We start from the raw sequence: 23,354 nt of genomic DNA, 5'->3' as shown, positions 1-23,354 counted from the left end.
GTCCTGAAAAGCTGTCACAGGTCTGAAATTAATGAATATTCCTTTCACTCCCCGGTTAGCTGTGTGCTCCCAAACCACATAATCTCCATGCCTGACTGATCATTGTTGCCATTTCAGAACCTCTCATCAGGGTGACATCTCACACCAAAATGATTTCTTTTATAAATTAATCCTGATAACATGACAGTGGCAGTAATTTTGGTGGAATAACGCTTTCTCTCCGTTTGTCTCCCCCCCCCCCCCCCCTCTCCCTTTCCCTGCAGAAGCTGTTGGCTATTTTCTTTATAACCTGATTGACAGCATGAGCGACGCAGAAGTACAGGCCAAGGAGGAGCATCTGAGACAATACTTCCATCAGCTAAAGAACGCGGTACTGATTTTTTTTTTTAATCCCCCTCCCTTTTCTCCCTTTTTTTCCCCCCTATCTTCCTTCGACATAATGCCTGTCCTGCCTGACATGTATCTATTAGCTGTGAAATTGCTGCTTTTAAGTCGAACCAGACCACTTCTCAATGTCATGGCAGGAGCTGAGACTTAAATTATGTCTGAGATAATTCCAGTTAGACACATTTCGTTTTGTCTATGTGTTTCAAAACTAATATTGTTTTTTTTTCCCCTGCCTCCCTCCTCCCACATCCTCAATGCAGAACATAGTAATCTCCGCAAACATATACAGGGGTATCCGTAACTTGCTGGACTCCAGTCACGTTCCGGAACTGATTAAGGTTTGTCACTTATACGAACGTGTATGGGCTGCTATCAGGGTTTGTTTGTGGCTTTCAGATTAAAGTGCTTTATTCCACATAAACTCTTAGCTGTAAAATCATTATTACGGTCGTACCAACCTTTTCCGTAACATTCCGCCATTAGAAAAACATTTTTATAAAAGCGCTTCATAACTAATGACGGTATACCCCACCATGTAGGGTTGTACGGTTTGTAAAGATCTATATCCAACTTACCAGTTAGCACCGTGTTATGTTATGGACACCTAAGGGATGGCAGTAAATTCCCTCACTAATTACAGAACTATTCTCTCTTCTGCAATGGCTCAGTGCCATGCTGCCCCCCCCCCCAGCCAGTTTACAGCACTATGCTCCTTTGGTTAGCCATGGTGGTCAATTTTACCCCTGTAAAGCAAAACTAAACTCCCCAAAACAATGTTAAATTGCTCAGAGTGCTTTTCTGAGCACTTTACATGTAATTTACATTAATTATTTTTTCAGTGTATCAACAGTTTTTACTCTGCTGATGAAAATTGAAAGAGCAGCCCCCTGTTGTTTTGTCCTGCTGGCTAGCCGTCAATTTACTAAACAGAGCAGCATCTTCAGACACTTTTCTGCTCAGTCCTGTCTCTAAAGCTAAAGCTTTAGCAGAGAAACATTAGGAGACTCTGTTATGATTTTAATAGACAAAGGAAATTCCAATGTTTTCATTAAAAAAAAAAAAAAAAAAAAAAATATATATATATATATATATATATATATATATATATATATATATATATATATATATATATATATATATATAATCACTTAACCTGTCTCTCTCTAATTATACATATATATATATATATATATATATATATAATTAATATATATGTATAATTAGAGAGAGAGAGAGGTTAAGTGATCAGACATTTGAAATGGGATCTCATTCTTGAGACCCTGGTTCAATTCCCTGTGGCAACTCCTTTTGACCCTGGAAAAGGGATTCTGTTGTGATTTTTATGGTGTCGTTTTTATTACTAAATTATACTGTGCACATTTCAAATAATTCATTCAACCTTTTAAAATGTTATTCTTGAACCAACAAATGTATGTATGTGAATGAAGTTTATCAGAGCACAGGTCACATGGCTGGGGGCACCTGGGAAACTAAGAATATCATGACTTTTTAAAAATTAAATATAAAAACATCTGTTTGCTCTTTTAAAAAATAGATATCAATGCAGGATTCTGCTGGAGTAGTTCCATTAACTGATTTGTTTTGTAAAAAACATATTTTGCCAGAGAAAAACCCCCTTAATCTCTTGGTATCTCAGCATAGTTTAGTGCGCCTATAATAGCTGTCTTGCTTGCTACAAAGCACTTTGAGTCCCAAGGGAGAAAAACACTAAAGATATGTTCAACCTTTTTTGCTTTTAACCCATAATAGTCCTTTTGTTTTTAAATATGCAGGAGTTCATATAAAATGACCAGATCATTAATGTTAGTACAGGGCAATAGTCCAGTACAATAGTCCAGCAATGGATTCTTTTTAAAAAGTATATAAACCTTAAACAAAATAAATCATTAGTATTTATTCAGGGGGTAAGCATGACACCTAGAGGAAAGAGACCTGTTACATTCATTTCTTACGTTAATTAAATTACATTACATTATTGAAAAAAGCTTCATGCAATTCATCGGTGTATTTAAAAGATCAACTGTAAAATGGTATATTGCTCAGATAAAGTAGAAATAAATAGTGTGTATATTACACATACTACTGTTGATAGCAAATGTTTCAAATATCATCAAACCTAATATGGAATTGTGTTTTCAGGATGTTATAGTGTTGGTTGATTCTCAGGAAACATTAACCTCATCAGATATTGCAAAGGTAAGTACCTTCTATTACGGGCCTGGTTTCTGGTGTCCTCATTAATGTTGTTTTTCTTCTAATATTCTGGTACTGCCTCTCTCTTTATGGTTACTCAGTGAGCATATATTTATGCTGATGATAAAACAAACAGTTTAGGTTTTCCAGTCCATCTTGCTCGCTCCCATAACGGCAGCACTGTAAATAATTTTACTGGTATCGGACCCCTTATCCGGAAACCCATTATCCAGAAAGTTCCGAATTACGGAAAGGCCTTCTCCCATAGACTCCATTTTAATGAAATAATTCACATTTTTAAAAATGATTCCCTTTTTCTCTGTAATAATAAAACAGTACCTGTACTTGATCCCAACTAAGATATAATTACCCCTTATTGGGGGCAGAACAGCCCTATTGGGTTTATTTCATGGTTAAATGATTCCCTTTTCTCTGTAATAATAAAACAGTATCTGTACTTGATCCCAACTAAGATATAATTACCCCTTATTGGGGGCAGAACAGCCCTATTGGGTTTATTTAATGGTTAAATGATTCCCTTTTCTCTGTAATAATAAAACAGTACCTGTACTTGATCCCAAGATATAATTACCCCTTATTGGGGGCAGAACAGTCCTATTGGGTTTAATTACTATTTAAATAATTTTATTAGCAGACTTAAGGTAGGCGATCCGTGTTACGGAAAGACCCCTTATCCGGAAAACCCCAGGTCCCATACATTCTGGATAACAGGTCCCATACCTGTAGCTGTATTGGTCTCCTGAGTGCAGTGCTTTCAGTAGTGCATTCATACTACACATAAGGGGAGCACAGCTCCTGATTCGTGGGTGGGTACTAAATGTTTAGTGTCACCAACTAACTTGTATTTATCACCTGCAACTTCTACAAACAAAAACTAAAATCCCACTGTTTAATACAGGGCAGTGAATATTTGCTCATTGTCTTTCTTTCCCTTCCGTTCAGTCAGCAGAGTTAAAGGCTTCCACTTTAGAAGAAGAGATTGAGACCCTTAAAGCTGAGAACAAGCCTTTTGGGGATGTCCTAAAGCAGCTTGTGATGATACATTGCTCCGAAGAGGTATTAAAACAGTTCATCTACTTTTATTAAAGCATTAGGATTGTGACTACTGTGTTGGTTAAGTCACGTGTTACCCTTTCAGGTTTTCTTTCAAGCACTTTTATAAATGATGTTAGTTAATTTTGTTTAGATTTCATGATATCAGCAGTTTTTCACTGCCTTCTGCAGTTTTGTTGGGTAGGGGGCCAAGCAGAAAGGCAAAAGCTTAACTTCCTGATCATAGAGTGATCAAAGAGAATCCATTCTTAAAAAGAATACAAAGTGATTTTATTTAAATCAAACCTGACCTCCTACGTTTAGACACATTATGAGGCCAAAGCAGGCTTATTTTGGAAATATTATGAGTAAGACCCAACTCATTGGAAAAGGGACATATGCGTACAAAAGCAGAAGGCGGCAAGACTGCTAGAATCTTTCACAAACCATTGAGAAGCCTAAAGACCCAAATATAAGTATAACATTTTGAAGAAACACTATTCTTATGGTCTCCCAGAGTCAAAATTGACCACATGCAATAAGACTATAAATTACTGATAGGACATCTACCACCCATCATATATTAAGTATTCCCAGTGCCCCCAGCAACCTTGCCGACAGTGGTATGTCCGCAACATCTGAAGTGCTAAGTGTTCCATGCCTGTACAAGGCAAGAAAGGTCTTTGTATGTCTTTAACGTGCCTCTTGGATTACAAGCGAGCACAGCTTTTAAACATATCTGACCACCTGCTTGGAGCACAAATGATCAGACTGAAGCCCTTTTATTTCGGACATATTATAAGATGACCCAATTCAATGGAAAAAAATGTAGATATGCTTAGAAAATACAAAGTTGAGTACAACCAGCAACAAGATGGCTACAATCTTGCACAGCAATCAGGAGCGTTCCGTTGAGAAGACAGAGAAGGCAAGACACTTTGGAGAATATGGTCTCCAGGAGTCAGCACTGACTAGACAGCACTCGGTATTAACATGAATCGGTCATGGGCAACCTACATCACTTCTTATATAGAGTTAGAACTCTCAGTACCTTCTACATACTTTTGCATTATGATGCCAACAGCATATAGGTGACCAATGCCTGGGCTAGGCTGACTGACCCTTGAATGTTTTGATGTCCCTTTTGGGTTACAAATGAGCACAAGAAGAAAGGGGGGGTAAAAGCACACAGAAGAAATTGCTGGTGTAAAAAAATACCTCCAACCTGTTTATTGAGGAGTGCAAAGTATGTACTTTTTCCACTGATGAAGAGAGCATGTAGCTCTTGAAATGTTTGGTCTGTATGTGCACTCCGCAATAAACAGGTTGGAGGTATTTTTTTACACCAGCAATTTCTTCTGTGTGCTTTTTACCCCCCTTTCTTCTTGTGCTCATTACTATAGGCACCTGGCCAGGTGCATCAGGAGGATTTGCACCAGTGGATAACGGACTTTACAAGGAACCGTGAGTGTATGGACTTACTTTGTTTGTCCTATTGGGTTACAGGCAAAAATTGAAGTTAAATCTTATTTTCTGGGGGGAGCCGGCCACTTTTTCTTTTTTCTGCTTTTTTTTTTGGAAATTATGTGTTGATTTTCAAATGCAGAAATGTAACTTGTCCTTTGGATAGTGGAATGTCTATGCAGTTATTGTGCTCTTGCTGTGGCATCCGCAGACCGTGATAAGTTTGTCGCTCCTGCAAAGTGTTTGTTCAGTCACCGGCTTACGCCACCTCATTCTATACTGTCGTGTTACTAATACACGTCTAGCGATCTGCAAGTCAAATCTGCCTGTTCTGTTAATACAAGGCATTGAAATTCCATTTTCCTGGGGAGGGAAGGCATTTTTTTTCCGAGCTGAAATGCATTCATGCTTCCCTTTACCAGGCGTCCAACTGTAGTTCATTTCTCAAACGATGCCAGTTTCTAGGATATCATCAGACATTTTGGACATTTTTTTTTTCTTTTTCTATCGAGTGTCTTTGTCTGCTTCTCATGGTTTTCACTTAAAATTATAGCTGCATTAGATTACGGCATTTTTTTTTTTTTTTATCTCTGGAAATTCACTTTAGAATAATTTGCCTTGGCCAACGTTCTGCTCAGGTACAAAGGTTTAGTAGCGGGCAGATTGTGCTCTGAGGAGTGTATAACTGCGGCCGAGCAGCACATTGTGACTGTCACCGTGTGTGCCCCGCTCAGCAGGCAGTAATTGTATCTGCTGTGTTTAAACACAAAGAAACACATGTATTAGCTGGGGCAGGGGGTGGGCTATGGACAACTTCTTTTTTTGATACAGGACACAGGAACACCCACCAATGTAAAAGGGTCAAAGAAAATTGTTTTAAAGGTAAAATAAACAATATTTCTAAGTAGGATTTGCCCTGGAAGGCTATCTTTATGCACTTATTTTTGTTTATGCCAGTGGGACTTGCCGTTATCAACATAATCACAGATATTGGAGCATTCTTATTAAACACTCCTTTTTATTCAAAGGCGCACAGGTTGTTTACCACATGTGAATCTTATTTACTCCACACCATGTAGGTGAATTATTTAGGAGTGCTTTTACACTTGATCCCAATTTAAAGCTTAGCATATGACAAATCCTAAGGAGTGAGCCATGCTATGGAGTGTTTCATTTATTAACCTGTTCAGCTCGCTGCAAACTTCCCCCCCCCCCCCAGTGCTTTCAGGCTGCACCCCCTCTGGCTTCTTGCAATAATATTATATACAAGATAGGGTCTCTGCACGACTAAGGTCCTCTGGTGCTGCACCTGTTTTTGTTCATATGGTTTTTTTTTTTTTTTAAAGGGAGCTGGTAACCAGTAGAATCTCTTAATGTTAGTAAAATGTATTGGTGGGCAGTCTTAGGTGACAGAGGGTAGTGTTGTTTTTTAAAGGGGTTGTTCACCTATGTTCACATTAATAGAACAATCTTTGTCATATACATAGTTAACAAAAAATGTACAGCTGAAGAGAGATTCACCTCAGAATCATCCCTCTGCTCTGCATCCCTTCACTTCTGCCCAGACCCTTTGTTGAGGGGGTCAGTGACCCCTAAAGACACTACAGTTGCTTTTTTACTTCCTTATATGATGTCACACATAGTACTGGCAGCAGACTTAACTCCTATTGGCTGTCTCTCCTGTCAATCTGACACTGTTTCGTGTGCCTGTGACAGAATGCTGCAAATCTAACATTTTAGTATGGGTTTGAGTCTGTTTGCCTATGCCATTGCAAGGGAGAAATTAACCAATGACCTTTCAATTTATACAACTGGTTAGAGTGCACAAGCAACCAATGAACCTGTCCAATAGGAAACAAGTAAGGGCAAAGCCTGGGCTTGTATATGTAAGCATATAGGAAGTTCTCAGTGTGTCAGGTTCATAATAGGCCCCTCCCATCTTTTCAGAAAACTGATCAGAGAGACAGAAGGACTGATTTCCCTGGTATAAAAACTAGCTGTTATAGTGGCCTTTTTACTTTTTTTTATGGAAAATGCATTGTTCAATTTTCTTTTCAGAATATGCAAAAAGCCCTAGAAGTAAAGGCCAAATATGAACAAGAAAATTTGGCCATTGGAACGTATGCAGCTCTAATTCAACTGTGCTGCCGCCATGATAATCCAGATGAGGCACTAAACCTTAAACAAGAGCTGTAAGTATCCAAACTGTCTAACTCTTCAAGCATTTTAATTTTTTCACACCAACACCATTCTGTACGTCAGCCAGATAATAATTCAGAATATTTTTTAAAACTGGAAATTGAGGCACAAATAAAACATTCTCCCTGGTCACTGGGTTAACAGTAGTCCTTTATATATTGAAGAATTTATTTGGGAGTTTCTTAGCCTAATGTTTATTACTGGCTGGAACCAAGAGTGGTTGTATATGTAGTTTATGTATGTGAGTGTATAGATAGGTAAGTATAGGTTGTGTGTGCTGGGTTTGCTTGGATGGGTTGAACTTGATGGACTCTGTTATTTTTTTCAACTATTTACACCCACTCTTTCACCCACTCTTGATTCCAGCAAGAGTAAAAAAAAAAAAGTGTAATACAATAGGGGCAAACATCATGGTTGAGTTGTTTGGAGTTGGAAATTTTGTAAATAAGCCATTTATATCTGAAACAAATAACTTAGAAATAACTTTTTTATACAAATTAAATTTTCTTTATAAGGGTGATGGTTCCCCTTTAAGTTGATATAACCCTCTTGTGCATTATCTTTGTCAAATCCAGGGAAAGGACCACACAGTATCCGTCCGTTCTTACTAGGGATGCGCCAAATCCAGTTTTTAGGCTTCAACCAAATCCACCTTAAGGGATTCAGCCGAATACTTACCTGAATCTGAGTCCTGATTTGGAAGGGTTAAATGTCACGTGCGGTGAAAATTTTTACACTTTCATGTTAACATGACTAAAAGGCATGTGATTTTTAGGATTCGATTCGGCCAAATCCATATCCTGCCGAATCCTGGCTGAATACCAAGCCGAATCCTGGATTCTGTGCATCTCTAGTTCTTACGTGGCAATGAGCCATAGGATGTACAAAATGGCTGTCCCATTTAAGGCATATAAATGGCACGGCGTTTATAAACATCTCTTTATTTTTCAGGAACCGTAAAGATTCCTCTGCTGTTCTCGATACCAGCAAGTACCTGGCCCTTGTCAAGGTCTTTGGAAAGAACGGCCGGATAGCAGGTACAGCCTTTTGTTCCAGCTTCAGTGGGTGTGTGGGAAGGTATCTACCTACCACAGTAAAAAAAAAGATCAGACTTGATATTAATGGTATATCATGGCCAGGAAAGTGCTTGAGCATTTTGCATACAAATTTGCATGTGAATTCACCCAGAGCTGCTTGGACAGTGCAGGCCATTAGTTTTAATGGCTTGGCAGGCTTGTCATTTACATTTGCACAGCTCAGTGCCTTTTGCATTTCGGCGGCTCGTTTTTATTAGCATCGCTGTTTGGATTGAGTTTGAAGATCATGACTTGTGGCACAAATTGCCTATGTGCCCAGACTAATGGCTTTGTTTTTGCTTAAGGAGGTCTGAAGGCTGAGCATAAAACCTATAACTATAACCTTCTTGGGTTGGGGAGAAAATATGCTGTGAAAAAAAGTGGCAGTATCATCAAAACTGTTTATTTGGGGAATCTCTTGCCTTAATGAGCAAACAAAAGTTTTCATTTTTTTTTTTTGATAGACCTATTATTTAACGTATACATTATTTTCTTTACAGTTGCAGTATTTGTTCTGTCTATAAGTGGTAGCAAAGTAATACATTTTTTAAAAATAAATTAAGACCTCCCTAACACTCCCATAATGATTTTGCCATTTCATTTTTTTTCTGAACTTATCTCCATTGTGTTTTTTTTCTTTGTTAGAAGTTTTATTAAAATAAAAACAAAGCCTACTTAATCTATTTACTTTGAGGCCACAACAACAACTACATGGCCTTGTAGGGAAAGTGCAATATTAAAGTACTAACTCAACTTCCACCTAATCGATTGTTCAAAATTCATTGTCCTTTGCACAAGATCTGCCTTCCATGCAAACCACCTTTCTTACATAATGTTTAGTGGTTTTATTTTGAGTCTTATTCAGCTGTGTGTGGGGGAAAGCCCCAGACATATCAAGGAGTACAGTCTACTTAAAGGCCTTATTCTTTGTACGGTTGACACCTATAAAGTAGACATGCTTGAATGGCCGATAAGTAATCATTTCAGCTGAAGACAGACTTTCAACAGTGTGCACTCATGTGATAAACATCTTAACTGCCAGTTGTTTAGTCATACAGTGCATGGATATTAAAAGTTGAGTTGCTAGCAAGCTGCCATTTTGGCCCCTCCAGCCTAGACAAAGGGTCATGTTTATTACAAAGACAGCGTCACCGGTGATGTTGCCCATAGCAATCAGTCAGCAATAAGAATTTAACGGCAACAATAATCCTGATGGGAGGACGACATTAATGTAATCCTCTTCAGACAGGTCTCTGTAGGCCTGTAGCTGGAACTGCTTGTTGGACTGAACCAAACACTAAGATCAGCTCAAAATGGCCCAGTTCAAGTGGAAGCAAAATGAGTAAGGATCCTCTCATTTGGCAAGATATGTATATCCATCTTTAAAAGGATGTCGGCAGCCCCTGTATCAGAACTGCATCTAAAACTTTATTGTGGCAGGAATTGCTGTGATTTTAGGCGTCGGGCATAGACCGAATCCACCCAACACTATTTAGAGAAGCACCAAATAATTCTACTGAATTCTCAGCAGAAGGTCGAATGACAAGCTGATTTCAATCTCATATTTACATTAGAGCAAAATCCTCCACATTATCTGTAAAATCAATATTGCCCCATTTAGTCCAGTTCAGACTGAGGGTCAAGCACGTAGGTAGGCTTCTTAAGAAATGAAGAGAAGATGTTGATAACTTTACATATTAGATGAGTGAATAAAAGATAGACATCCAGGTCAAACCTTTGTTAATTATAGTCAAACTAGGCAAAGAAGACTTCACTTTCATGTTGGGATGTACGTTTCCAACTGTGACCGCATCTGTGTTCCCCATGGTCAAGCCATTCATAAGAGCGCAATATGCCAGACATATGTGCAATCCTGTACAACGTCTGTCATTTATTTCCATTGCATTTATTTCTGCCGATCTTCACTATTAAACCTTAATTCTGGATTTACAGCTTCACAAGCAGAACAGTATGTTTCAGTATGTGCTAAACTGTGAACCTTGATCCACATTTGGCAGTATATTAATATTTAAGAATAAGATGCCAGCAGGATTCCTCTGCCTTTTCATAATGTTGTTGGCTGTCGCCCCGCATATGTTGGCCTTGTATTTAAATGCTCTGAATATGCAGCTAAATTCCAATTTTCAAAGAGGCGTCAAAACCTTTGCTAGCGCTCGCCGTGTATTTCATCAGCTGCCTTCCAATATGGCCCTCAGTGGAAACATTATGTGCTTGGTCAAGCTCTTGGAAACAAATTTAGCTTTAAGCTTTCTGTTATTGTTTAAAATATGTACCAGCGTAGAGAAATGTGCAGAATCAATGAGGCAATGCATTGAATATAAATAAGGCAGAAGTAATGCATTCGCCCCTAGCCCTGTGCAGGACGGTCATTGGGAAGGAATTTTCTACGCTTTATTTGCAGAGCATAATTATTTTGTCGACTGTTGCTTTCCTGCAACTTATGAAAAAATAACATAAATTACTGTAGCCCATCTGTTTTGCCTTGGCAGAAAAAAATTGGGTAAATTATTTTGAAAAATGGGACTCGAGACTTAATGAGACTTGCTGTTTGTATTTCTTTTCGTTGGGGATGCGTACAGACAGAATTCTGTTAATCGTGTCATAAATATTAAAAGTAGCAGAATATAAACTGGTGCTTTACGCTCTGAAAAAGTTTTATATTTGTCCTATCCCTCCAGCCCCTACAGGTTCAATAATTTTAGGTTCTTACTGGGAAAAATTACTTAAACCCCAAGGGGTTGTTATTATTAACATTTAATTATAAAGCGGCAACATATTCTGCAGCGCTGTACAATAAATGGGTTTCATACATTGGACATACAGAATAACATATAAAGCAATCAATAACCAATACAAGAGGTGAAGAGAGCCCTGCCCAAAAGAGCTTACAATCTACAATGTAAAGGTTCATGTGGAAAGCCTTCTGAGAAGAATAGTGGCTAACAAAGTTGGGACTAAATTAATATTAATGAACAGTGAAATGTTGTTGTTCAAGTGTCTTGTTGTGCCCCAAATTACTTTTATCTGTTATTGGTGAGAAACGTGGCTCTACAAAAAATTACGCATGGTAACAAAAAAATGTAGGTTTTTTTCTTTTCTTTTTTTAACTTAAGACCAGGAATTTAGCCACCAGTGAAGCAGCTTTCCATGATTTGGAAAGGGTGCAAGTAGCTCCAAATATTGAATATATATTTTATTCTTTGAATGTGGCCAAATTCCCATGAAATCAAGAAGACTGTACCAAACAATAGCTACAAGAGAGACCAGCACCAGTGGATGTCAACACCAGAGCTTGCAGAACTATATCTGAGTAAAATTCTTGCACTGACAAAATGTTGCTTCTTTGTATTTATAGTGCTTTTTTTTTCAGGTGATGCCCTTTGTATTGTTGTTCTATTTCAATATAACCTTCAATTTCTGTCAGTTGTGGTACCATGTTAACAAGGCATCTAATCAACAAGCAGCACAAGTGAGAGGAACTAATGGAATGAGAGAGCATTATTGACTGCCCTCCTATAGATGAATTTGCAAGCAATTAGAAGAGCAGAGAAATCAGCCTGCTCGTGCTTTGTGCGGTTGCTTACATCCCTAATATAAAATGGTCAAAACATTTGCCAGTGTGATAATTAAAAACCAACACAAACTAAATCCCCTTTACTTATCCCACACACCAAAATGTTTATTTCTGCCTTCTTAATGAGGCTTAATGAGCCTAATGTTTTAACATGCAGTCTGTTGGAAAGCTTTCATTGGCTCTGCTTGGCTAATTAGTATCGACACAGCAAACAGGCCCTATCGGTATCAGGCCATTAGTCTGGCTCTATATACACTGTAAACACATCTTTATTATCTGGCCCCGTGACAAGCCATCTGCTGAAGAAACAATGGTGTGATTTAGCAGATGTTGGCATTGAACGATAAAAGCATCCATTTACTAGGATCGTGCCTCTATAGGGCAGACAGTACAGGGTTATGCAGTGCAAAGTGGGCACACAGTCGCTATCTGTAATTTGTAGTCACAGTTGCAGGGAAATGATAAAACCATGCTATTGTGGATTTATAATTGTAGTCTCGTTTAGAAATGCAAGTAGTAATTAACTGGAAATCGGCATTATACACCAGAATTTGCATTCCTGCTGGGTTTGAAATGCTGTTTTAATAACAGTTTGTTTTCACTACATGAAATTACCTAAGGGCCCTTTGTGTTGCTTTATTGTAGATGCTATTAACGTTCTAAAGGAGATGAAAGAGAAGGATGTTCCACTGAAAGAGACAACAACCACATCCTTCTTCCACATCCTTAATGCCGCTGCCTTGAGAGGTGATGCCGAGACAGTGGATAAGATACATGAGAGCATCGTGACTCTGGGATTGGCCAAACCCACGTCTAACCTTTGTTCACCCTTGGTATCTGTCCACCTGGAGAAGTAAGTTTGTCTATAAAGCCAGTTTCAGTTAACTTTAGTACTTCAGTGTTGGTCTCTTGATATCTTTGGGTTGAGTTAACTTGAGTTTTTATCAAACCGAATCCATTCGAATGAAAGCATTTCCTTTACAAAGGTGTCACATAAATAGGGCCTTTAGGTTTGTTACTGCTGATTATACCAGTTTTGGGTGCTTTAGCTTCCTCGAGCCTTGACTGCAATGGCTCTGTATAGTACTCTGTTCTTGGTTTAGATTTCCTGCTCCAAATAATATTGGAGACTTTCCTCATCAGAAGGATGTTTTTTTTTTTTTTTTTTCTGTTTCAGTTGCACAAAAAAGTGGACAATTCCACTAAACACCACCCCCCCACATAATAAATCACACAACATGAATGTAGTGTTAAGCTTCACTTAATTTCTGTATATTTCCGTTTATTAGTGCTGCCGTGCTTTTTCCTCTAAAGGTAAACATCAAACTTCTCCATTAATAGCAATAGAGCTATACAGTAGCCATAAATATTGTATATGGATCATCCTCCAATGCCACGTGACTTGGCTACCATCACACATAAGTCAAATTATGATAATCCTGTGATTTATGTCATAGATAGGCTTTTAAACCTGAAGTCATGCCATATCATACTTATTTCTCAAACCCCTGTTAATCTTCTATCTTTTTTATGGTAACACAGTGAGAAGTAGGCCTTGGAAGCTTTTTGTATTTATTGTAAATGCTGGCTGGCCCGAAACAGAAGCAGACCTATTGATTTAGCCTGGGGCAGCCTTGGCACCCTGTGGTGCAACTCAAACAGATTCAGTCTGGTGCACAGCATGACGGCAGTTCATTGAACCTATCTCTGCACACTTAGTTGAATATTTCAGCAGTAGCAGTCACTGAGAATACTGCTTTTGTGGGTGTGTTGTGTTGGATATGACAATACCGTATGCCATAGTAGTCTCAGGGGGGTCTTGTAGCCAGCACTGTGTGATTACCATAGTCCTGCACTTCGCACAATCCAATTACTTTTATAAGAGCAATGCTATGATTTATTTAAGAAAATTACGGTAGAAAATTTTGATGTTTGACTCCTCCCCAACCCTAAAAATATGCTGCCCTTAAACTGTATGGGACATTGGCAGTTATGCCAAGAAATCAGTATTATTCAACCAAAGGCTCGGTATCTGACCAGCTGATCCTCTGTCATGGCTTGCCTAAGGACATACTACATTTTGCATTAAAAAAAATAAAATATTATTGCTTCTAGCCTGTCTTTTCAAAGACTTCAATAGATAAAGCACACAAAGTAAAAACAATCACCTTGTAAAGGTAATTAATTTAACACCAGATGCTTCTGTCAGAATTGGGTAGATAGGGAAAAATGATGAATCTGATGGACTTGGAGATGAGATACATAAGCTTTGAAAGTATTTCACGTGATTGGTCAATTCCTACAGATATCTTGTTGCTCCCAAAGCCATTACCCAACCTCACCAAGTACCAGTGCTAAGTCCACACCTTTGCTAACTAGTTGTGCCTTGGCTGAGCACTGGAATGTTTAGCATCCTGGTGCAGCTTAAGAAAAATCTAGCTGGCTTCAGTATTAATTACCATTTTATTCACAACAGAATGGATATATTTACCAGTGTGTGGTCACTGGAAAGATGGTGTGAACCAGATTATGAAATGTTCACAAATAAAAATCAAGTTGGATCTATTTGTGGTGCCATTTAACAAATGACATGGAAAATAAATTTTAATTAAAATTTTATAGTCACTCACATAGTTACATTTCAGCGCTGCCTTGTAAGATTTTTTTTCTAATAAAAAAAACAGTGGCATTAGCTTGGTTTTAGCTGTTGAACACCTCTGAGGAAAGGGTACACTGAGAGAAGAATGAAGTGCTCTGATAAATAAGCCAATTCATTAAACACTGCCAGAAATTCCCAATTCAACCTTTGATGAATAAGCCCACAGTGTCTTACCTGCCACACAACTGAGTCTTTGGGATTGTCCCATTGCACCTTGGTTGAGAATTGAACCATCTAGTAGCCTGGTCTAGTGAAAAAGTAGTTCTGACATTAATACTGTTATCTCAGGCTGTTTTTCAGTAAGGTTTAGCTTCTGTCACTTTTAATTATCGAGAAATAACATAGAAGTTTGTTAGGATTTCCATGACCATAAAAAGGCATGGCTTTGGGCTTTTATATAGATTACATTTGTAATATTTTAAAATGTAAGATGCATGTAATGGAGGGGTGTTGAAGATGTAGGCAATGATTTACATGTCAAAACTAGTTGAAACTGGTGGGCAGATCCCAGAAACCCAGCATTATCCTCAAACCTACATGTGAGTATTCAGATTTTTAAAACAGTAGCAAAACAGTGGTTCCCCCCAGCCTAATGAAGTGACATTGCATGACTGGGGGAAAACACTATTTATTGTATCTTTTATACCATCTTTCCCTGTTAATCATGGCTTTTTATGTGTTAAAAACAACTATTTATTATGTACGCTGAAGCTACTTTTTGTATTCATTTAATTCTGGTCACCAAAAACAGGTTTACTGGTTTGGTGATATGATACTTCTATATGGTTTTTTGGTAGCTCTTTGCTGGTGGGACTTTTATAATCAAGTAGGTGATGCAACACATATACCGTATATACTCGAGTATAAGCCGATCCGAATATAAGCCGAGGTACCTAATTTTACCTAAGAAAACTGGAAAAACTTATTGACTCGAGTATAAGCCTAGGGTGGGAAAGGTATGTCCTTTTTCATTATGTCATTTACAAATAAATGTCTTACTAAACTGCACTGCTGGGAGAGAACATAAATATTCTTTACATTATATTTGCAGTTCAAACTTTTCAAATGGCTACACAGCAGCTTATCCATGCAAACTATAGGCATTTCTGAAGCAAACACATTATACCAGTGCGGCCCAACATGACATTACTGGTCCTTTAAAACACTGTAGAAGCTGCTAGTATTGTAGAAAAGAGAGCTATAGCAACAGAACCAGGGTGGAGAAAGAATAGTGTGTCAAACCACAAGGTGATTTATGAGACAATGCACACCAGCTATTTTAACCCCTTTCCCTCTCATCAGTTACAGGCATTCACACTACCATTCTCTATTCTGGGGCTGCAGTAGGATGGGATGTGGGGGCTGAAGTTCAGCTAGAAAGATAACAGTTTACTGGTTTAAGGAAAAATTAAACCTCATTATATACACAGCATTTACCTTATGCCTGCCTAATTGTACTAGCACACCATACTCCCATTGTAGCACTAAAGGCTGACTGTGCATGCTGGGAAATTGTTGTTGCTAGTCCTGCTGCTCTACAAGTAATGTTCATATCATATAAAAACACAGCAATGAAAGACAATAAAACTAAAAGCAATGAAGTGCACACACGAGACATGCATGTGACTAAAGGAGATTGCAGAATAATCAGACTGTGCCTTGCAGCTCCATTCCCACCAAACAGCAGCACATACACAGAGGATCTTACAGGTCATGGAAACACAGAAGATATGGGAGTGCACTAACTCTGACATCCGCGGGGGTGCACGCTCCAGTAAAGCTTGTTGAAGTGTGGCCATCGGCGTGTGATCTCCAGCAGGCATGACCTCTCTTCCCATCAGGCAGATAAATCACTACGCAGTGTCAGAATGTCAGCAGTCAGCAGCGCCGAATATTATTAGCTGAACTTCACCCCCCACATCCCGTCCTACTGCAGCCCCAGTATAGAGCCGGCATGACCTCGCTTCCCATCAAGCAGCTCTGACACTGCGCGCGAATGTCAGCAGTGTCAGAGCTGCTTGATGGGAAGCGAGGTCATGCCGGAGTGTCAGAGTGCGCCGAATATTATTGATTTATTTGCTTCATGGGAAGCGAGGTCATGCCGGCTGGAGATCCCACCTATCATCACACGCGGACGGCCACACTACAACTTTACCGGCGCTTGCACCCCCCATCCCGTGCACGAATGTCACCAGTGTCAGAGCGCACCGAATGTGCGTTCCCCTGTCCGTGAATTGACCCGGTCCCCCGCTCACACCTGCCAGCAGACAGAGAAGACGCAGCAGGAAGCAGTACTGGGAGCAGTATGGGGAGCGGTACGGTCAGCCGTATATACTCGAGTATAAGCCGAGGCTGAGTTTTTGAGCACATTTTTTGTGCTGAAAAACTCGGCTTATACTCGAGTATATACGGTAACTAGGTCTATTCATTAAGGGCACATACGAAAGGTAAATGCACAAAAACATATTTTTCTGCCAATGTACACTTAATTTTCTTCCAGTATCCGTTCGTTGGCTGGTTACATGCACCACTTTTTTTTTCTGACCACTGCCATTTGCAGAAGGGTACAAGCCAAAATGAATGGTTGTCATAGGGTTTTACAGAACCTTAAATACAGTGACCGGTACAAATTCTTGTAATGCTGTACTTCAAGACATCTTTCATGGTTAATGCCACATCAGGTCCTCATTTTTTCAAGAAAAAAACCTGAGACAATAATACTGCCTCTTAGTTCCTGTTGTGGATAACTGAACCCCCCAAGTTTGGCACAGCTCTAGGATTGTCAACTGAAAACGCGAACCAAAGGTGTTGGATTGCGAAGGCAAATCATGCTTGGGGTTTCTTTATTTGTCTGTTGTAGGAGCTAGAAGGTGATATCCCCATACCCCATTTTTTGTTGTTGACGTCAGTTTCTGCTGCAATAGCATTGGCCATTCTGCTGCACCATTACCTAAACTACACAATTTCAATTATGCTTGAGCACAACTTCCATTTATTCTATTTTATAAGTAAGGCCTCGAAATCTCTCTAAATTTTAGAAACTCTATCTTTGTCTCCATAATGAAGGAACCATGGCGCTCTCTCTCCTTCATTGCAATTAGGATTAGTACCGTCACCAGAGGACAGAAGCCATTTATTCACCCTAAGGGAACAAGACTCTGATAAGATGATGCTTCGTCAAGGATCGTTAGGTCATAATTAAGTTACATTCATGGCTATTGCTTTTTGAAGGATGATTGTTAAATGACTGGCTTTGTACGGACACTGTTCGATAGCGCTCTTTTTTTTTTAATTCTTTTTTTTCCCCCTTTTTTATTCTCTCTGTCAGAAAATCCTGTTGAGCCTGATAATATAAATGTGGTATTTTTATTCTGAACAAAAGAGCAAGGAAATGAGCTATCTTGTCTAATCACTCAGTTGTTTAACACAGACTTCCAGTTTAGACTTAATTGGCTGGAAAGCACTTGACATGTGACGTTAGTGCTATTCGGAATGCATGTTTGAGTAAATTTTAAAATAAGTGACAGCTAAATTGTACCTAGGGAAATTACAAAGCCTTCAACACAGTTGTTAAATTTTTTTTTTTTTTCCTTTTTGGGTGAGGGTTAGTTGTAACTGTAATACCAGCAGTCTCCTTGAAGACTTCTCAGTTCTTGCTGGGGAAAAAAAAAAAAAGTAGACGATGATAAAATGTTTACACCCCAACAAGAGTTTGGATATCGACCCCATCCCTCGCATTTCTTCAGTAGCCAAAGGGTTAGCAGTCATTTTCCAAATCTGGTTTACGGTCTTGTTTTCACTACATGCCAACATCTGCTTCAGATTTAGGCTGAGGGATTTGTTTAAGATTTGTGCTCCCCCCCAAAGCCCCCTTATAATTCCCTTTCTCTCCTCTAGCGATTTGAGGTTTGAGAGCTGCTTTTCAATCAGCAAAGCCCTTAGGTAAATTGCTACTTCACTTAATCTTTATGCATAATGTCTGCACACTTCACTCCAATTAAAATCAGTGTTTTGGAGTCATATTTTTTTGGTGTTTCTTTTTTTAATTGAAAACTTCAGGATCAGATCCTGGGGTTTTTTTTGTGATCTCTGGATTGATGCTTTCTCTGTTATCCCCTACGGTAGTAATGTGATAACACAGGTGCAAAGTTTGACCTAAGTGTGATAACTCATAACAGCCCCATAGCTTTCAAATGGCAGACCTTCAGGGTGGTTGCTCTGGGTTACAAGAACTATTTTTTATATCTCTCCCCCACCCAGGTTGCTTGGGCGGGAGTAAACGTTGCACTTGTTACTTGTCCAAGTATTGTCTCAACAGAAGCCCAGGATGACCTATTTACAGGATCATTTTTGATGAACATTGCAGTCCAATATATTTTGATATAGAAATTTATATGCAATTTAGAATGAATAAGCGCTAAGTTAAATGGGGCATTTTTATCAGATTTTGTGGGTCAGACTTTATCTAACGCAGTCTTTTCATGCCAAAGCACAAGATTTTGTGGGACGCTACAAAATCTGATCCCCACAGCTGCAATTTTCTTTTATTATTTTTAATTTTATAAGCATTTTTTATTGGGCAGTCATCTCCTTTACATTCCCAGGGTACCTTTTAGCAATTCGGACCAGCCTCTGTTAATAAGACACCCTATACTGAAACAAAACAATTTTTTGTCATTCTGATGAACTAAATTCATTAATCCACTAAGTCAATAAAAAAAATAATTCTTCAGAAGCAAAACAAGCTGATTTTAAATGCTTTGTTTGTTTTGTCATGAAAATTGCTTTACTTTTGAAGCAAACTATTGTATTTTTGCACATCTTTTTCCTTGACAAAATGTAAATTAACTGCAGTGTAAGCAGTGCCATTATAAATTAACCTTTAATAATGTAATTACCACTTGTAAGAATGTGCAGTTTTGACTTGTTTCAAAGTGTAGAAAAAATAGTAGGTTGTGAGGGAGTTAACCCCATATGTGCCTGAAGTACTGTGATGGAAGGGAGTTAATAATCTTTTCTTGATGCCCAAAACCATGCATTTGTTTATGCAAGTGATTTCAGCAGTGTAAATATGTTTGCAGTACTGGCAAAATGAGACTTTAGCAGAGGTTAACACTATATTTTTAATCACCTGCCTCTGGCCATGCCCCAGTAAAGCTGAGGTTTGCGAGGTTTGGGATCCCACCTATTGAAAACAAACATTTGGTTAGGAACCCCTTAGTTAAGAAAAAGGCAGCAGATAAATCAATACATAAATATGCTCATTCTTCTTTGGACTGATATAGACCATTGCCCATTTTTTTTAAAGGTGGCCATACACATAGCAATTTTGATCTTTCCCACCCTCCACTGCCGTTCAGGGCTGAATCGTTAAATTTGGAAATAGAAAAATAGAAATTCTACCTCCTTCTGCCGATGGACGAGTCGACTGATATCAGCAGCCTTTTGCGATATCACCCGCCTCGTCTAGCCTCCATACACTCACCGTATGAAACGATATTATCGGTGCATGTATGGCCGGCTTAATTTTACTTTATAGATATAGTGCTAAGAGCAAGCACATACACAGGATGCTACAGAAATCCTACATGACATCTATGTGTCCTCTTCTCTCTGCCTCTGTTTCTATGTAGGGATTGGCTAATCTTTAAATTAGACGGTAAGCGCCATTGGTGTAGGGACTGTTGTCCCAGTCCCTACATTCATTTATTTCCTTATCTACTCATGCCGAATCCTGGAAAATGGGGCTTAATTACTTTTTATTTTTAGTTTGGGCAGACAACTGCAATTCCAGGGTGGTCTCTTAAAATTAATAACTGAGGTACCCAGGTCAGGAGTTGAGTTATAAACCACCCAATTAAGTGAAGGGCTGATTGGTCCAAAACCCTTTTTTGCTTGTTACTTTATTCATGGGTTGGTCTGGTTAAAAATCTTGGCAAGTGATGGAACAAACATAAAACAGGAACCCTGTTTATTTAGAGGCAAGTTGGGTTTGAATCAACCCGCTGACCCAAGTCATTGGCCCACCCCTAACAAGCTCATTTGTGAAATCATCTATTGGGTTGGGTTGGATTGGATCCGGGTTATAAAATGAAATGTTGGCAAGCAGCTGGTCATGGTCAATTTTAGCAAAAGACAGCCATATATCTTGACAAATCAAATGAAGCAGCAGCCCCTAAGAAAAATACATGTTCTGATTTTGTTCCTGAGAACAAAGTTGCAATCAACTCCCTGGAACATGAGATGCATATTCAATGAATTGCAGATATTTAGGAGGGGTGAAAGCAAGATGTACAATATATAGGCATTATTTCTAAGACTCTAACATTCAGGGGCCTTACTAAAATCTTATGGTTGTACTGTTATTTGTATGCTTTCTGCTATCTGCACATCATAGAAGCTTTCCTAATAGCTGGTCTGAATCTACTTGATGCGTTAAGGCTTTCTTACATCAACGTATTCTCCCAAAGTACACCACTGATTTGATGTCAAACACTTCAGTGGTTTGTCCCATAAAAAAAAAAACACACACACAACCATATTCAGATTTCTTCCTTGTCAATTTGACGGCCCATTATCACCTCTGTTCCATTAACTGTTTTTGTAGATAATGGCATGTTTTGAATTACATGACAAATAGTCCACGACCAATTTTAGCATGCATCTCCTCTGGTAATCCTAGCAAATAAATGGCTACTGGCTTGATTAATTCTGCATCTGGCTGTTAGACTGGTGGCAATTTTAAGTGGAACTTGACCTTTTTTTGGGGGGGAGGGGGGGGGGGGTCCTCCAATATGTAGTGTTAATGGCTCATCATCTTAGTTCTGTCTTAATTTTCTCCCAACAATCCTAAATTAAGATGTGTTTTCTGCACTCACTGTTGTTTTTTGGAATTCAAAGCAAGAAGAGGAGGGATACAGGCCATTGGATCAAGGACTACATCAACAAGCTGATGTGTCCTCAATCCAACAGAAAAACCTGACAGATATGTGGCCATTTTTCAGCCAGTTATCTAACTAGTAGGCCCATCAACCAGTACCTAAATCTGTAGCCAAAATCTGCTTGTGTATGGCCACCTTAAGTCCCTAGACATGTTGCCATCTATTATGAAACCCATCTTGCTTCGTTCTTGATTTATTCTTTGGGGTGAAAGAAAAATCCATAATACTTTTTCTGTTATAATATAATTGACTTTCCAAGATGTGTACTATTAAGTCCATCTTAAACTTAAGCCCCATTCACATTAGAAATTTTAGTTTGTATAATTTTTAATTTTGCTCATATGGTGCTTGACTCCCAATACGTGATACTGACAAACGGCTATTAATAGGAATCTAGTCAATATTCCAAACAGAGAACTGTTTTATTTTTATTACCCCCCACAATCCCACCCACCACAGACTACCCAGAACACCCAGGTGTTCCTTTGCGAGCTAGATCTGTCAGTCACTCTACACTTGGACATTTGAATGGCTTGGTCAGTAATCATTTGGATACTTTTCTGTCTTTCCATTCCATTAAACACAAGAGGGCTGTTGGATACTTTGATTTGGGGAAACCATGGCGCTCAGAGGCCATTTTGATGTGTGTGCTGTAGGCTGGTCTTGGGCACAGTGCAAATTTCACTGGTTTCTTTTAAACCCAATGGCAAAGCTGTTCTGTATTTTTTCATTATATATTTCTCCAGTTCTTAGGCTTATTTGAGTTTCTATTCCATATTTCAAGTTTTAGCGTTTAAAATGTCTTTATTTGATGCGTCCATAATATTAGTCAGTGTTTTGTTTTGCTCAACTATAAAATATAATGTGTTGAGATATTTTGTGCCTTTCCATAAATCTGCTTTTAATTCAATGATAATTTCCATTCCCATTTCCCAGCGCTGTCAGTTCATTTTCCTTCCCTTTCTTTGTGGCGCATAAGCAGAATCTCTCTTGAATCAAGCGTTTTGAGACCAGAGTCAATTAGCATGTCCATTTGAGTGGCATCGTAATTGTTCATTAATTAATCGTTTTGACCTAAAACAGTTCTATTCATGCTGCGGGGATTTTGATATAGACAGTCGCAGGGGTAATTGTTTCACAGTTCTGAAAAGCAAAATTTATGTCTAAATGAGGAACCAAAAAAAAAAAAGTCTTGCAGGAGAAAGTGTTTGTTGCAATGTAGCAACCATATATGTAATATTCATTTGTACATATAGTCTTAGCCTTCGATTGGGATAACTGACTGCACGGTTACATATTGCCCCTTGAGTGTGCCCCTGACTTTGTGGAATAACTTTCCTTTCCATGGTTGTTACATTTATGTAATATGTAGTACAGGTATGGCATCTGTTATTTGGAAACCCATTATCCAGAAAACTATGAATTATAGGAAGACCATGTTCCATAGGCTTCATTTTAATCAAATAATTTTATTTATTTTTTAAAATAATTTCCTTTTTCTCTGTAGTAATGAAACAGTACCTTCTACTCAATCCCAGCTAAGATATAATTAATCCTTATTGAAGGCAAAACAATCTTTTTGGGTTTATTTATTGTGCAAATTATTTTTAAATTAAAATCACCTTCAGAAATAATTCCAAATCCTTTTTTTTTTTTTATTTTAGTTGAGCAAAATAAACTTTACTGACTACATAAATTACATAAATGTTGTTTCCCTAATAAAGACTTATAGAGACTAAGTCAGTGGCGGGGCAGGCAATATATGA

General features: G+C 38.5%; 1 protein-coding gene across 1 annotated transcript in view; it reads left to right on the top strand.

Moving 5' to 3' along the window:
• The window catches only part of lrpprc (leucine rich pentatricopeptide repeat containing), an 83,039-nt gene that overhangs the window by 22,809 nt on the left and 36,876 nt on the right, over window positions 1-23,354 (top strand). The window contains 7 exon segments of the mRNA NM_001045738.1: window positions 264-370; window positions 648-725; window positions 2,548-2,604; window positions 3,565-3,678; window positions 7,177-7,310; window positions 8,269-8,354; window positions 12,634-12,841. Of these exon segments, the coding sequence (NP_001039203.1) occupies window positions 264-370; window positions 648-725; window positions 2,548-2,604; window positions 3,565-3,678; window positions 7,177-7,310; window positions 8,269-8,354; window positions 12,634-12,841 (784 nt within the window).

Source organism: Xenopus tropicalis, chromosome 5 (assembly GCF_000004195.4).
Source record: "Xenopus tropicalis strain Nigerian chromosome 5, UCB_Xtro_10.0, whole genome shotgun sequence".
NCBI classification, from domain to species: Eukaryota; Metazoa; Chordata; class Amphibia; order Anura; family Pipidae; genus Xenopus; species Xenopus tropicalis.
The sequence above is the reverse complement of the archived record's forward strand: the minus strand, read 5'-3'. Positions and strand labels throughout refer to the sequence as shown.